General features: G+C 50.0%; 2 protein-coding genes across 3 annotated transcripts; one reads left to right on the top strand and one right to left on the bottom strand.

Annotated features, from left to right (window-relative positions):
- The first annotated feature begins 6,006 nt into the window (after positions 1–6,006).
- Positions 6,007–10,254, top strand: LOC101778154. 2 transcript variants are annotated; one of them, XR_002676504.1, is made up of 6 exons: positions 6,007–6,449; positions 6,577–6,655; positions 7,502–8,374; positions 8,570–8,827; positions 9,557–9,997; positions 10,118–10,254. XR_002676504.1 is itself a non-coding variant. In XM_004951937.3 (5 exons), exons 1-5 carry the CDS (start codon positions 6,041–6,043, stop codon positions 9,714–9,716), a joined length of 1,779 nt encoding a protein of 592 aa, XP_004951994.1. In that variant the 5' UTR covers positions 6,007–6,040; the 3' UTR covers positions 9,717–10,080. The 2 variants fall into 2 exon arrangements, 1 of the variants encoding a protein (XP_004951994.1); XM_004951937.3 differs by lacking the exon at positions 10,118–10,254 and having other exon boundaries at positions 9,557–10,080.
- A 3,444-nt stretch (positions 10,255–13,698) lies between these two features.
- On the bottom strand, positions 13,699–14,537 carry LOC101778554 (cyclin-dependent protein kinase inhibitor SMR6). Its single transcript, XM_004951938.1, has one exon. The coding sequence runs from the start codon at positions 14,356–14,358 to the stop codon at positions 13,903–13,905; it is 456 nt and encodes a 151-aa protein (XP_004951995.1). The 5' UTR covers positions 14,359–14,537; the 3' UTR covers positions 13,699–13,902.
- Between the last annotated feature and the right edge of the window lie 1,695 nt (positions 14,538–16,232).

The raw sequence follows: 16,232 nt of genomic DNA on the forward strand, positions 1-16,232 counted from the left end.
AATCATGGACTAATTAGGCTTAATAGATTCGTCTCGCCGTTTAGCCTCCACTTATGTAATGAGTTTTGTAAATAGTCTACATTTAATACTTCTAATTAGTATCTAAACATTTGATGTGAGGGGTGTTAAAAATAAGCAGGAGAAACCAAACCAGGCCTGAGTCTAGCAAAGGAAAATATAGGGTGCCTCTAGTTGAGCTTTTCAACCTGCTTTTGCTTTTGCAAAAGCCAAAAATGAACCGAAAGATCTAAAAGTCACACGTGCTTTTTCCAAAAGCTGCTTTTGCTCTAGTACAAAACCAAAAGCACCTTGCCCCTGCTTTTGAGTGCTTTTGGGGAAAAAATTACCTGCCTGCCACTAGTTATGAATACCGATTCGTTCCTCCCCATTCTATTCTTCTCCGCCTCCTTCTGCAAAGCCAAACGTGCACCTCCTCCTCCTGCCCCCAGCGGCCCGCCGCCCCCGGCCGCGGCCCCCGGAGCTTCGCCACTCGCTGCCTGACGGCCGCACCCCGCGCATCAGCTCCAGCATGTAGTTGTAGTACTCCGTGGTGTGGATCGCGGGAGCTGCCGCGCCGCTGCCGTGAAGAGCTCTAGGGCCTCGGCGGTGCTGGGTGCCGAGCGGAGCATGTGGATGAAGCTCTCCGTGCCGGCGGCCCGCCGCTTGTCCCTGAGCGGCGTGGGTGGGGCCGACTGGCAGCTTCGGGCAGTGCGGCTTGGGGAAGCTGCCTTGCAGCCCCAGCCGCTGCAGCTTGTGCTAATTCTGTTGCTCGGGATTTGGGGGAAAAGAAGTCGACGTGCAGCAGATTAGTGAGTAGAGAATAGCTGGAGAGGCTCTTTTCTTTGTTGATTTGAAAATGGTAGGAGGAGCTTGGAGGATTTTGTCGGCGGAGGTGCTTGGTGGCTGACAACAATGGCAGTCGGGAATCCGCCCGATTCCGGCGAGTTAGTGCACGGCCTACGCTTTGGGTGGCTCTGGTTGGTAGCTGGGAAGGTGGAGGAGGTGTGCGTGGTGGCGATTTGGAATTGCTGGGGTGGATGCAGAGTATTTGGCTGGCGGCCGCCCTCGCCGTGAAGAGCTCCACTGCAAGTTTGAGATACTCTTCCTCGCGGGATCCCGGTGCCGCCGGGCACCACCAGTCTCGCCGCGTTCCGGGCTGAGGGCCATGGGCAGATCGTCGCAGGCAGCGTGGCCGGCGCGCTCATCGTCGCGGGGCTCGTCGTCGCCGTGGCTGCGTCGTTTAGCAACGTCGCCTATGAGAGGTTGCCGCGGGGACCTGTATGGGACCGTATTTGTTTATTGTGTTAATTCTTGATCAATCGAGTGTCTTTAACTATGTATTGTCAGGACATGCACTCACAAATTGATCAAAATTAATGTTGTTGTATGTGTTGAATGGACTGTTGTTGTAGTGTGAAAGTAATCGGGATCGATTAGCTGCTCCTGCTTCGTCATGTTGATGCTCTGATAAGATTATCGAGGGTTGTATAAATTTTTTTAGGATAATCATTTTGATGGATGAAAAATATAGAAAATTTATTTTTCCACCGCCAGAGAGGGAGAGAGATTCGGATTATACTCCTCCTAATATAATCTAAATCGAAATAGGACTCGTCGGGGGGAGAGAGAGAGAGAGTCGGATTTACACCAACAATAAATATTGACTGCCCGGGTGAAGCTCCAGCCGCCGCATCCGATCCCCTACCGCCGGGATAGGATCAATCAACGGCATGTACGTCAGGTGCAGACTCATCGATCTAGAGCTGCAAGCCCGGCGAGGCCGCCGCACCTCCACTGGCAACATGTCGAAGCTGCGAGCCCGCCCCTGCAGCTGCAAGCACACGCGTCGCGTGGCGCGCCCGCCTGCGCCGGCCGCCGACGGATCTCCGCGTCCCGTTGAGCGCATGGCTGCGCCGCCGGCCGCCGACAGATCGAATTTTATCTACACAGACGACTGGAACGACGGCCGCCTCGTCTACGGCGTCGAGGCAGTCGCGCCGCCGTCGTCTGCCGGCTCCGACGACGTCCCGCATATACACCAACACCGTGGAAAACGGACCTATAATATCTCCTGAAAAATCCATCCGGAACTAATTATTTGAGACAAAAGAAGGATCCTAGTCTCGGGTCATCCACCGCTGGAAGCGCCGCTGGAAGCGGAGGCCCGGTGCCGTTGCTCGACGACGCAGCCGCGGCGAGCCACGACGTCGACAACCTGCTGCACCTGGGCTTGCAGCTGGCGTTAAACTTCAATGCTCGATGCTGAATTCGGTGTCAGCGCTGGGGACGAGCCGATCGGCAAGATGCCGTTGCCACTGTCGAAGCTGGCAGCGGCGCCGGCGGCCGTTCGAAGTTGCAGCCGTGACCGGCCACGCGGGCACGGCGGCGCGCCGGCCGGTGGCCGCCGTCGTGTCGAAGGCTGGAACGACGTTGCCGGTGGCCGCCAAGCTGGCATTGGTGGCGGCAATTCCAAGTTTCAGCTAGCCGTGAAGCACCGCCATGCGTGGATGATCTTGGTGGGCCCCGGGCGGCGGAGCGGCGGGACGCGCTCGACGGCGACGATGTTGGACTTGTTGGACATGCGACGAGTTACACGAGGCAGCCGGCGGGGAGAAGACGATGGTGAGCGGTAGTAGAAGGCGGGGTTGACCGTTGACCACGGCGGCAAGTAGCTTGCTTGAGCCGCCGGTAGCTACACCGCCGGAAGCCTGCATGCCTCGATGGTCGTGTTCGCGCCGCTCGCTCCCGGACCGGACGACACCGACGACGCGCGGCCGTGCACGTGGCAGTCGTGTTCAAACTTGATCAGACACGCGGACCGTACCCCGATCGGTGACTGAAAATGGAGCCGGCCGGCCGGTGTCTGCACGACACTGAGAGCCTCGATGATCGTGTACTGAAGCTGGTGAGCCGCAATATAATAATGTGGCATCCCCCCCCCCCCCCCGGGGTTTCGGACGTGGAGCAGGGGCAACCGGTGAGCCGGATGCATGCCGAATCAACTGCCGCGGACTGATGATGCATGGGACGATTATTAATTAATGGAGCAGATAATAATGTTCTTTCTACAGTATATTAATTAACTTGAACGCATGGGGGTATGGTGGTTTGCCAGGTCGTCCGGGGCAGCGGCGCGCGGCATCTCCGACGCCGACGACGGCGCTCAGGGACCTGATGGGGCGCCGCGATGGAGGCGGAGGCCGGCCGCCGCGCCGGCGCGCGTGCCATTGCTCGACGCAGCCGCGGCGAAGGCGGCGGCGAGTCGGGCGGCATGCACTAAGGCAGCTGGCGGCGTTCAACGTAACATTTGCGCCGGGTGTTGCTCGCTGCTGTGATTCCGGTGTCGGCAGCGCATGGGGGACGGACGACCCGATCGACGAGATGGCATGGCATTGCCAATGTCGAAGCTGGCGGCGGCGGCGGCGGCGTTCGTTCGTTCGACGTTGGCGTTGCAGGCGTGACCGCGATCGTCGCCAGGCGGGCACGGGGCGCCGGCGACTGCTGTCGTGTGGAAGGTCAACCGCGCGGTGGCCGTCGGCTCGCAAAGCCAGACCCAGCGCCCTGGGTGCTGCCATGACCTGGCGTCGCCGATGGCCGCAGGAAAAACTAAGCCGGGGGTACGGTCGCCAGTCACCACCGTCGTCCTCGCCTTGCTCGATCGTGTTCCTCACGCCGTCACGCACCTGGACGTTGAAGCCCTTCGTCCCCTGACCCTGCCGGCCTTCTTCCTCCAACTGACTGCCTTTCCACCGTTGGCGTGTGCAACGTCGGCCGCTTACACCATGTTAAGCAGGATGGAGAAAGCGTGCGTGCCCGATATGCCCCCACGGTCACACGTGGCAGTACACGTTCCCGTGCTTGGCGAGCTCAAGGTCGCCGCCGGGCAAGCGGCTCACGTCCACTAGCGTGAAGGAGGTGCCCGTGTCCTCGCTCGACGACACCCCTCGCAAGATGACCTACCGACCTGGAGACGCAGAACCTGCTATCATCGCGAAGGTACGCCAAGCTGACCGCCTCCGACGGCGCGACGTCCTCAGCGCGCTCCGGCGGGATCTCCCACACGTGCCGCACCGCCGGTGGCCGGGCCTCGACGACGTCCAGCGCGCACACCTGGCAGAACCACGGGTCGGAGGGCTCCAAGCAGTCTCTGGTGCTGGCGATGCCAATGACCACACCGAGCTCCGGCACGAAGATCCCGAGGTTGTCCAGCGGCAGCTCCCAGGTCCCCTCCTTCCGCGATGTTCCCGTCTCCGTGTCCAAAGAGATGGTGCCGCCGGAGACGGTGGCGAGGGCGCTGAGTTTGTGCTCCTCCTCGCTCCAGCGGACCTCGGGCTCGGCGGAGGGGCGGATCTCCATCAGTGGCGAGACGTCGTCAGAGCCGGCGGCGGGACTGCCTCTATGCGGACGCCGTGGACGAGGCAGCCGTCGTTCCAGTCGAAGGTGGAGATGAAAATCGGCCCGTTGGCCGACGGCGGCTCAACCGTGCGCGCCATGCATGCGAGTGCAGCTCGCGGCTTCAAGCTCTCCCGACAGAGTTGAACGCGTGGATCCTCAACCTGTCGCGCTGGCGCTCTCCCGCCGGCATGGTTGCGGCTGTAGCAGCAGGCAGCTAGCGGTGATCGCGGCGAAGATTCAGGGGCGCTGTCGACCGCGCCGACGCCTTTCGCGGCCGCGTCGAGCGCCGCGCCGGCAGAAGCCACGCGCGGGGGCCTGCCTGGTGTCGACACGTGCCGGAGATGTACGTTGTCCGGCAGGTAAATCCAGTTCGTCGCGGTGCCCCGCCACGACGACGTTGGACTTGTTGGACATGCGATCGATATAGAGTTTCCGGATTCCGGTACGGTGCAGCCGCCCGGCGAGGCGCTAGGAGGGAGGCGTACGTGCGTGACTGCGTGCTTGCGCGCCTGGTACGGTGGCCGCGGGTTGGGCGTGGGGTGTCGCCGTGCACGACGTCAAGGAGAAGACGACGGTGAGCAGTTTGTTTGACCGTTGACCAAAGTTCGGTCATGCATGTTCCACGTCGCTCGATGCTACAGTACCTGATTTTCCGGTGTCGGCCCGATGAGATGGCATTGCCAATGTTGAAGCTAGCTCTGGTGCCGGTGGCTGCATGCCGGTGCCCCAGGCGCCAGGGCGCATGCATGTTCAATCTCGATGAGGATCGGAGTTCAATCTGGCCAGCTGCCGGGGAGGCGGCGGAGCGCCTGGAAGCAGTGGCCGGGGGCGCACCGTGTCCATCACGATTCACGAGCACTGTGTGGCGTCGTCTCTCCCATGGGGTCATGGGGAGCATGGCGGGGCGGGAGTGTCGGTCTGCGTGGCCGTGTCGCGGACGGCCGTTCAACGTATGGGAGCCGCCGACGTGCGAGGCCGAAGATGGCGCCGCAGCAGACGGCGGCTAGTGCGCTGTATCCGTGCTCCTCCTTGCTCCAGGGGGACGACGGGGTGCGCGGAGGGGCGGATCTCCAGCGCCGGCTGACGACGGCGGCGGCGGCGGGACTGCCTCGAGGCGGACGCCGTGGAGATAAAAACCGAGCTGTCGACGGCCGGTGCAGCCATGCGAGTGCAGCTCGCGGCTTCAAGCTCTCCCGGCAGAGTTGAACACGTGGATCCTCAACCTCTCGCGCTCGCGATCTCCCTCCCGCAGCTTATATCGTGATCGATCGGTGCGGAGACAAGGATCTCGTTCTCCTATTTGGAATCGAGTGATTTGACGTGTTGGACTGGGATTTCTTACCGGCCCTGCGGCCAGCAGACGACGGCGAGCCGCGGCCGCCGTTGCTGCAGTTCTGATCAGCCGCGCGCCACCGTGCTTCTGCTCCGCCGCAGTTGCCGGTCCGGGCACGGGCAGCACCGCAGCATGGACGGTCCACGTCAGCAGCCAGACTAGTCAGCTGACTCAACTACACCTTTTGTTTTGGCTCTAGACGACTGGGAGCGTCCGTCCAAGGATGAACGGTCAAGATCTACGCAGGCGGGCTTCCTAAACCTCCGACGCTACTGGGTTCGTTCGCGCTAGAGACGACACAGGCACACAGCCATGGCCGCCGCCGCCGCCGTCCCCACTCCCGGCGACCACGCTTGCCGGCGGCAGTGGCGGTACACGTGGGAAGCCCTGGGCCACCTCCCGCTCCTCCGCCTCTACGTATTCCCCCGCCCCGCGCTCCCCGCCGCCATCCCCTCCGGCGGTCTCCGCGCCGACCTCCGCCTCGAGGACTCCCTCCTCCTCCTCTCCTTCTCGCTCGCCGGGGAGGCCGCCCCCGTCGCGCTCAGGGTCCCCGTGCCGAGGGTGCTCGTCGACCCCGCCGCCCCCGTCGAGTGCCGCGCCGCGGGGGACCACGTCGAGGTCCGCCTCGCGCTCGTCCTCCCCGTCGACCACCCCGTCGTCGCCGCCGCGTTCCCGCCGCCGCACGGCGCCGAGCCGCCCGCGCCGCTCGTTGTGCGCGATGGTGAGTCATATCCTGCGCTGCCTCCCTTTGTCAAATTAAGCTTGGCTTCAGACACGATATTCGTTTTATCTCTGATTTTCAGTCATCTAAAAATCCGTTTTTGTGACTCATTTTCATGGATAACTAGATTTGAAGAGTCTGTCTACTGGAGACGTTCATTTGTATTGCAAGAATTGCTCAGCAAGGTTGACAAAACAGGCACTGAGGTATAGAACATCCCAACTTGGGACCTCTAGTTTTATTCACTTTCTGTTTCTAGTCTTCAGTAGTCAGTTTATGCGCGGCATATATGTCCAGTGAAAGATTTGTAGAAACTTGATCTGCTTGAATCATATTGCCTGCACAAATGACTAGTGGTTCACACTTCGCACCACTAGACCATGGCATTACATTTAGCGTGCTGTGTATAATTAATCTGCTTGTCTATTGCATCAGTCATTAGCAAAAACTGAAATGGTACTGTTAGGTGGTGTTTCACCTAAGTGTGTCTAGCTTAAAGTGGATAAGCTTTTTTTTTCTTTTCTGTGAAGTTAATCAACTTCTTACTTTTTCGCAGCTTCTGTGAAACGTATGTTGTTCACATGTTTACTTTTAAGATTGCCTGCGCTTTAGTATGTTTTCCCTTGATTTTAAGTTGGAGAGATCTTACTGTTTATGAGATGTCGGCTCCTGCTTGACCGCAGAGGTTCTCAAAGTAGCAATGAATTGAAATGTTTCAAGGAAGTGTTGAGTGTTGACACCAGATTATTCTACCTCTATTGCTTTGCTTTGCTGGAAGTATCTGAAGCTTACTCCAGAATTCTGAGCTTTGAGAACTGCCTGCAATCTTCTATAAGCCTAGAAGTTTCTTACTGCAAGTAGTAAATTTAGTTTTCTACAAATTTTGGCTACTTAGGAGTTGGTGTATGTTGGTTAGCTTTTGTTCACGATTTCCTATAAATATTTTTTAATACTATACTTGAGAAACTATGTAAAAATTTCTTATTGTTCTGAAGTTTGATTGGACATTATCTTTGTGGCGAGTTTAACAGTCAGATACCCATTTCCCCCAGGAAAATCATGGAAATGCCATCTGTAAATTGGGAAGATGTGGCTGACAATTGGTTTGGTGGATGTTGCACCTCATTTAGTGGTGCAGGCGAGAAGCTTGTAGCTCAGTTTATTAATGCATATGGTCGTTTAGAGGGAACAAGTCTACTGGATACAACTGCCATTACTATTGAAACAGACTATCTTGAGTCAGATTTAGTGGCTCAGGTAGCTTGTTCGGCGAGTAGTGATTTCAGTGCTATGGAAGAAGCTATATCTGATGTTAGTGTAGGAAAAGGTCATGCCTCTGGGAAGATAAAATTGAATAATTCAGAAGAGCAAGCAAATATCACCACTACTCATGCACAACCTCCATTTATTTTGGAAAAGGGACATAGTGTTAGTAGTAGAGAAACAAATGGAGTCACTCTTCAGACTGATCAATCTGGCACTTGTGAGATGGAAATCGATATTGATGTGAACTTTGAGAAGCCTAAAAATGACTCTTGTGTTGAGAAGATGGAGGAATCTAACAAAGAGGTCGATTTGTCACTGGTAGATCCTTGCCATGGCTGTTGTGTCTATGAATACAATGGGAAAGCTGAAGATAACCCTTTACAGATGTCCTTGGGGAACCAGAAAAAGCAGACCATGTTGGAGACTAAAAGAGATTACAAATTAACAAAAACTATTTCTCTGGGTAGTGGCTTCATCGTTAAAGCGTCTAACCTTTTGAATGATTTCGAGTGGGTTGAACTTCTCTGTGGTCGATGCCTATCACCTCTTGGGTCATACCCTTCTCAGGGTTCACTTGTTCCGGCTGATGGCCGTCTACGACTCTTCAAGTGCTACACATCTACAGAACTTCCTGTTATGGGGCCTCATGATGTGTTTAGGTAACTTTCTGCACTGCTTCTTAGTTTTGAGATACATGTTGAACTTTCACTCAAAAGTCACAACTCTGATTATGTTGTCAAAAGGAAAATACTGAAAGCATGACATTTTTTGCTCTGTAGAGATAGTCCACTCTTGCTTATTGCTAATAAGTTGATTTAAACACTGATACATGAACATTCATTATCTATGTGCAGGGGACATACATTGGAAAGAGTTTTTGTTAATCTGTTGCTCGAAGTTGCAGAAGATGAAATATCTTTTCGTACATTAGTCAGAGATTTGAAAACCAAAAGGCCCATCCTGCAACTAGTTCTTCTTAGTTCAAAAGCATGGTTATCTTCTGGTTGCTGCGATGAAAATGATATGGATGGTTCACATGGAACAGCAGATCTGCAGCCTAGTGTTAAACTCTTGTATTCGGATTATAGCAATGCTTCAGAAGCAGACTTAAGGTATGCTGTATGCTTGCTTGTTAGGGTGTTTACTATCCACCTATTTAATCATGCACAAACCTTTTTAACACCTTGTTTTTCTCTTCTCAGAAGAATGCACTGCACATATTACGCCATAGTTACTGGTGGATTTAATCTTATTTTAGTGTCACAGTGAAAATCTGACTTGCTCAAATTCTCTTGCTCCATACTATTTTGCAATTTTACATAGATGTCTAGTTCTTGTAGTTGAAGATAAAAGTACAGAATTATATGGGCACTTTGGCTTAAACCTTTGTCATTGTGCTTAGTAATTTACTACTGTGATTTTGTGGGGAAATCATGCATTTGGTTTTCATTCATAATTAATACTCCATTTGTAAATATATGGCGTTTGGGATCGACTAATAGTTAAAAATGAACTAATTAGCTTGTCCTAAATGTTATATATTTAAGAATGGAGGGAGTAGCACTTTGTCTGATATTTATGTTCAATTCATGTTTGTCTAATGATTGGAGGCTATATTTAGTTAATTTGAGTATTTCAAACTGTTAGCGGTTCCATTCTTCTGTCAGGTTCTGAAATGACCAGTTGTTGCATATCTACAACATTTCTTGCACGTAAAGCTCAGTTTGTCCAGCTTCTGACTTGTATATACCACAGTATTATTTTCTTTTGCTGTATTGACAACTGTATGTGTTATCCACCTTCAAGTCTGTTACTTATCTTCTGCTGTTTCCAACTCACAGGATAGTAGAAGAGTGGTCATCCAAATATCGGGCTGAAGAGCTGTACACAATGAAGCGTCAAATAGATGAACTTACTGATTGCCTAAGCTCAGCAATGGACAACTTTCCGGTTTCTTGTTCTTCCCTTGAAGGGATGCACCTGTCATCCCTGAGGCGTTGACTTGATCAGTATACGATAGAGAAATTGTGTCTAGACTGATCACATTTTTGTATCTAGAGGAATCTACAGCATAGAATTCTGATAGGCATATGAGATCGTCCTCAGTTTCTTTTGACCTTTCAGCAAGCTCCCTGATCGTATCTTCTTTAAACTGCAAGATGCCATGGCTTGTCCTCTACTCTCAAAAGACTTCGTTTACATTGAAATGGTGTTATGGCTAATCCAGCTGTGCATAAATACTGGCCCAGGTTGTCTCTGCTAATAGGGTTCTTAGATTTCTGGTAATCTACTTGCACAGTTTTGGCATGTCGTTGTAGAACTAAAGATTACTCAAATGATCAACGTACTGACCTGTTTTATTCCATATAAACTCTTGTATGACTTTATTTTCTCCAATGCAGGTAAATTCCTATTATTCAAAACAAATGTTTGGAGTGACTTGTTCTTTGGATCCTTTAGGATTTGGATTGATCTGAACTATACATCTTCTATTGAAACAGCCAAGTCTTTTGGCCTGATTTCCTACTTTTGACTGCAACTACAACCCTGGACTTCTTGAATGATTGAATATAAACCGCAACATTTTGGGTCCATATGTTTAGAGGCCCAGAAGGACATCTGGTTAATTGGCATGTAGAAAGGAAACATTTGTTTGATCTGTCATACCTGGTACAACCGTGCTGGTGTACAACCACTGCCCTACGATGGGATAGAAGAACTAGCATGTGCTTGTGTAACATAACATCAAGCACCCCTGGAACACACCTGTGATCCACATCCATGACTGACTGGTGAACCTGTTCATTCCTGCAGGAATCCTTTCACTTTACATGTTTGCATCTAGCTGTATACATGACCCAGTTCCACACAGAAAACAGGTACCTCACTGGATGCTTTCAGCCACATGATTCTACCTGAACAGTGCAGGATTTCACCACACCTAATTCCTATCATCGTTGCATGCAAATTAATGAGCTGCATTATGTGTGTTTCACATGCCTGTGCCCGGCTACCGACTTGTCTGTCTGTCATGGCACTGTTCATGTGTCCGCACGATCGCTGCCGTGTGTTTCGGCGCATGCCCATGGGCTGAATCATTGCCTAGACCCCCTTGCCAAAACCATGAAAGTGGCCGTGGACAGGGCTCCTGCGTGATATATCAGGTGTTGTTGCACAAATGGTAAGGCACACTAGGGTCATGCATATGGGTGAGTGCTGAACATTGACCTACCTGTTGATCCCAAGACATGTCACATTCTCTTGCATTGCATTGCAGAGCTGGAAAGAATAGGTCGACAACTGTAGGCTTTGAATTGATTTTGTGATAGATGACTCCTCTCTCTCTCTCTCCTAGATAATGTTAGAGGCAAAGGTAAGTGAATGTCTGATTATATTAGTATATTATACACATGAAATTAAGTACTTAACTAGGCATTATAATTCCCTTTTGTGTTCAATCATTATAAAGCAAAAAAGACTTATGATCAAATTAAATTTCAGGATGATACAAAAAGAAGGAGACAACATCTTGTGGTACCAGTGATTAGTATACATTCATTATCCACGCATATAGTGGGGATTGAGCATGGATTTTCTAATGCGCGCCGTATTTGGGCCGAGTCCTCCTGCATGTATTTCAACAAGGGCTTAGCTTTAGTTCTTGTCGTTCTCACTTAACACCAATCTCATTAACTGAACATTAACACGACTACCGATAACACATTTTGGTCTTCGTGGTGTTGATCTTGCATTCGAAATGAGCCGTAACACACATCTCTAGCTCCTTGTCTCTTCCATTTATCACACATCCAATCCAATCCAATAATTGGATCACCATGTATTTTAGTAGATGGATCACGACAGGATTTGGAGTCTTGTTACATCAAGGTACACACACCACACTGAATAATTGTACTTCTCTTGGTGTGCCTAGTTAAAAGGGAAAAAAAAACTATACACACATGAGCCAATTGATTATGTGCATACATGTACGTCCCTATAATGGCAGACATAGTTAAGTGGAGCTAGTCCCCCTAATCATGTTCATCACGTACCCTTAACTGGAGCTTTCATCATTTGGACAAGTACCCAACCCAAGGCCATAACAATAACGAAAATTAATGGATCAACTAATCTTAGTTTTCATGGTTAAAAAATCGGCCTAACTTTAAAAATCCGTAATTGTTTTAAGCTACCTCCAAAAGCCATTCTGAGTATCACTTTACGATCAGAATCACAAAGTCCACCATTTCCCATTTCCATTTGGTTTGCGACGACAATCCTTGGTTTAGGTAGAACCAAGATCAGTTTATTGTCAGCTCACATATCATGATGATTTTATTTTCGAAGAAATTGTTTTTGTTTGATTAATACAGAATACAGAGAAAAACAAACAGAAACATACAATTAGTAGTTTAGTCCTTGCACTCATACAGTGCCTAGCTAGTAAAGTTGACAGTGCCTTTTTCACTGGGGGCAAAAAAAAAAATACTTGACTGTGCAGGTCAAACCAGACGTAGCGCCGGGATGCCTTCTTTACAAGGCCGGTGGCTTTGTTGAGCAATGTAGGGGCCCGCCATGGAGGGATCCAAGGGTGGAAAAGGAGACCACTGAGCCCTAGTGGAGCCGTTACACAAGCATCCGAATTCTAAATCGCCAACTTATCTGTCTAGTTCGTCAGATCAAACTGCGGTGCTTGCAGCCAGCGGTATGCGAACCTATTCAAGTGCTCTCCTGGTTCCAGCAGGAGCTCTGCCAAATAGTTTTTTTTGAGAGAAGCGATTCTCTACTGATTCTGTAAAGTGATTCTTTGAAATGAACTAAGAGGCTGAGAGCTGGAAAAAGTAGTTTCTCCTGATTCTGTGAAGTGATTCTCCATCATGATTTTAAAAGTTTATGCTAGAGAATAAAAAAGAATCACTTTCAACCACATAATCATTTCACTCAGAGAATCAGCTCCCATAGAGAATCAGAATCAGATGGAGCTCTACCAAATGCACTCTTAAAAGGCTAGAACATTCGATTATATGCCGGCCGGCCTACTTAAACTAGTCTAGCTACATGAGAGTGCGTTGATCTTAATCTCTTCAAGGGTGGTGACAAAAAGAAACATGTTCATCACAAAGAGAACAATCAGATTTGCGATCGTGAGTATTTCATCGGCGTCATCAACATTGTATTGGATTTTTGTTAGTTTGCCTGAGGTGTGTAAATTAAATTAAGATCTCGTTAGAAAAGTTTGTGCTCCTTCAATTTCATTTTGGGAGTAGGAAAGCACAAAGAAGTATCATGATATCAATTGTTAAATGTTTTAGTACACGTACAATGAGTGGATAACTCTGTGTGAAATGCAGCACAAAGAGTGGCAACTTGCCAAAGTTCTTGTTTAGACTATTGAGAACTTTAGATTGGGATCCTCACTTAACAGTCCTTTTTTCCTTCTCATAGCTCGAAGCTCGAGAAAGCAAAGAGCTTTATTAGGAGAGCAACTACTGGGTATGAATATATCAAACTCTAAAGTGATTCGCATGTTTCCGGGGATTCAATCAGATTTCCTGTTAGGATTTCAAATTTTGGCGGGAGAGAGCTTGCCATGACAATTAATTAAACTGTGGATATACTATATCATCATATCACGCACAGATATACATTGCTAAAAAAATGTTCAATTGTTTAGTAGAAAATGTCATCAGAAAATATCTGAGTGAATCTTTGCTAGAATATTCGAAGAAACTTGGTGGTTAACTCTAGTTCTCTTAAAACGGTCTATTACTCTCTAAATCATGCATTATGTTCTTCATCATTTTCCATTGAGCATCAGGAAATTATAATTCCTTATTCCCTTCTCCAAAAAAGGTACCATTCCATCAAACAAAATTCACAAAAAAGATAGCAACTTCAGAAGGAATGCCATTCCATCCAACAAAAATTGACAAAAAGATAGTAACTTCAGAATTGAAGGAATGCATTCGATCCAACAAAATTTCACAAAATTAAGACTCACATTAACATGTGCTACAAGAGAATTTGTACAGCTGCACTCACTCTATCACTCTCACTCACGCACCCACCAAGGCACCAACCGATGCATCATTGCATTGCATCACTCTTGCTCGAGACCTCGATCACTGCTTGGACTCAAGCACTACACTGACACGCGCGCAAGGCCGGCCGGCGGCGCTGGCAGCTAATTCGCCTTGGCAGCTCGGCTGACAAAGACGGCCTCCAAATCCGCTGGCACGCGGAAGAACTCGTCGAGCACCTCGCCGTCGTCGCAGTTGCACCGGCGACCGGCGCCGCTCCTGATGATCGACACCGCCGTCCTGGGCTTCTTGGGCGCCGGCGGGCACGTCGCCGCCTCCGCCGGTATCCTGCACCCTTCCCCCCTCGGCGTCACGGGCTCCTCATCCTCTCCCTTTTCCCCGCCGCCGTCGCGCTCCTCGTCGGCATCGTGTCGCCGGCGACCGCCTGTCTTGACGGGCTTGAGCTGCTGCAGCGGCAGGGCGATCCCGCCGATCCCGGACATGCCCAGGACCCAGACCTTGGCTCCGTCTTGGCTGCGGTCTTCGTCTTTCACTTCCACATGCGCATCATGGCGGCGATGCTGATTACGCAACAGCTTCTTCACCTCTTGGATCCCCATGTGTTTCTACTATGCAGCTGATGAGCGATAAGCCAGCCTTGTGTAGTTGTGTTCTAAGATGCTACTGCTAGCTGAGAAGAATGCAACCAAGGGAAGAAGGGCAATGGAGTGTAGAGTGAGCTTTGAGCAGAGAAGAAAGAGAGGGTACTGGAGGCTAAATAAGTGAGTCTTTAGGCTTTCTGTGCTGGCTTCTTTTGTCAAAGCTTAAGGGGTTTATACTCTATTTATAATGGAGGTATGCATGATGAAGCCAAGGAAGAATGGACACACTTGAAAAGCTCAAAAGAGGCAATCAATCTCTTTTTTTTTTGAGAGGAAAAGGAGGCAATCAATCAATATAGTCCTTTGTCAGTCATTAGTTACAAACGGCCCATTATTCATGGGCTGCCAGTGCCAGGCCCATGTAGAAAACCGGGGACATGTTGCTAATAATACGGCCCAATGTAAATCTCACTAGCTGACAACACCAATTTTCCTTCTTGCTTTGGCAGAGTCAGTCAGTCAGTCAGACCAGTGGTACTCACACACTGTAGACTGTACCAGCTTCCACATGAGAAGAGATGTGACTGTGTGGTTGCTGACCGGTCTACATGCATGAATCCACGATGTATGATGACCACCGTCCTGTCCATGTCCATCATACAAGTAGATCAGACTGCAATCAAAGATTATTAGTAAGCACCTAACTAACTCAGCAGGCCTGCACACTCAACTCATGAACACTTGTTACACTTACACTTCACCAACAAGTTCGCTGAAGTTACTGAAACTGTTACCAGCTAACTCTCTCACATTTAATCTCACTCAACCATGATGATAGCAGTGCTGTGTTCAGCTCTGATTCCTTGCTGACATTTCAAGCCAAAGCAACAAAACCCCTCCCTTTGTTGCTGTTGGGAGCCAGTGACATGGGAGCCAGCTCGATTCTGCTGCATTGCATATGGCACAAGGTCACCATGGCATGGCACCTACCGTTTGGCTTTGGCGATCGCCATTATAATACAGCTCCCATCTCTTAATCTCAGGCACCTAATTTGGTCTCAGATGGAGAAAAATTAGGGAAGATCTTGTGTACCTAATTGTCGTGGTGGGGCCCGCATGACGTCCGCGGCATGCGCAGGGACAGCTCAACCACGAGAGGCCACCCGTTCTTTCAGAAGGAGAAGAAGATCGTTTCTGCCTAATCTGACTGTGCCTGCCAATCCAACATATGATCTAGCAATCATTCTGTCAGAACATGAGGACTCCAGGGTTATAAAAATGGGAAATCGATATAAACAAAATGAAGCAAACAGCGCATTTCAACTGTCTTTTGTTTATTCCTCTGCAAGTGCAGTCAAGTATAAAGACACTGCTCAATCTTCAGTATGTCTTCTGATTCTCCTTGCATCTGCATGTGCTATGTTCCTAATAAACACTTAGCGAGCTCAAGCAGACATGCCATTTTCCTGGGCTCACTTGTCAATCACATGCTGGAAAGTGTGGGTCCACTGGATCCACTCTGGAAACCAGCCTCTTGCATTGCTTGGTGATTCCCATTTCATCATCATCCTGGTAAAAGGTGGCTGCTCCCTTGGCCAACTTGACCACTTGCCTGCAAATGCACAAGCTTTCCATCAGAAAGCTTCCCTCTTTGCCCCCTTTCTCCACCCTAGGACCTAGATGCCTGTTTGAGGTCCCAGTGTTCCTAGCATGCATGCCTGATCTGCAGTTGAGATCAGCTAGCATGTCTGATGATCTGGCGGCAATTCCTCGTATACCATTAAAAAAGTTTGCAATTCCATATCCACCACTGAAAAACTTGAGGCGCCTCTCATACCATTACTTCAACTTGTTTTCGACCTCAATGCCATTGCCGTCTAATTTGGAAGGAC

The sequence above is a fragment of the Setaria italica genome, chromosome I, assembly GCF_000263155.2.
Source record: "Setaria italica strain Yugu1 chromosome I, Setaria_italica_v2.0, whole genome shotgun sequence".
In the NCBI taxonomy this organism is placed as follows: domain Eukaryota; kingdom Viridiplantae; phylum Streptophyta; class Magnoliopsida; order Poales; family Poaceae; genus Setaria; species Setaria italica.

What these genes read in the sequence shown, in the direction of transcription:
- LOC101778154 (XM_004951937.3), top strand. Translation starts at nt 6,041, where the DNA reads ATGGCCGCCGCCGCCGCCGTCCCCACTCCCGGCGACCACGCTTGCCGG. An exon ending in TTGACAAAACAGGCACTGAG is followed by an intron (nt 6,656 to 7,501) that starts GTATAGAACATC and finishes CATTTCCCCCAG; the next exon opens with GAAAATCATGGAAATGCCAT. An exon ending in GGGCCTCATGATGTGTTTAG is followed by an intron (nt 8,375 to 8,569) that starts GTAACTTTCTGC and finishes ATCTATGTGCAG; the next exon opens with GGGACATACATTGGAAAGAG.
- LOC101778554 (XM_004951938.1), bottom strand. Translation starts at nt 14,358, where the DNA reads ATGGGGATCCAAGAGGTGAAGAAGCTGTTGCGTAATCAGCATCGCCGC.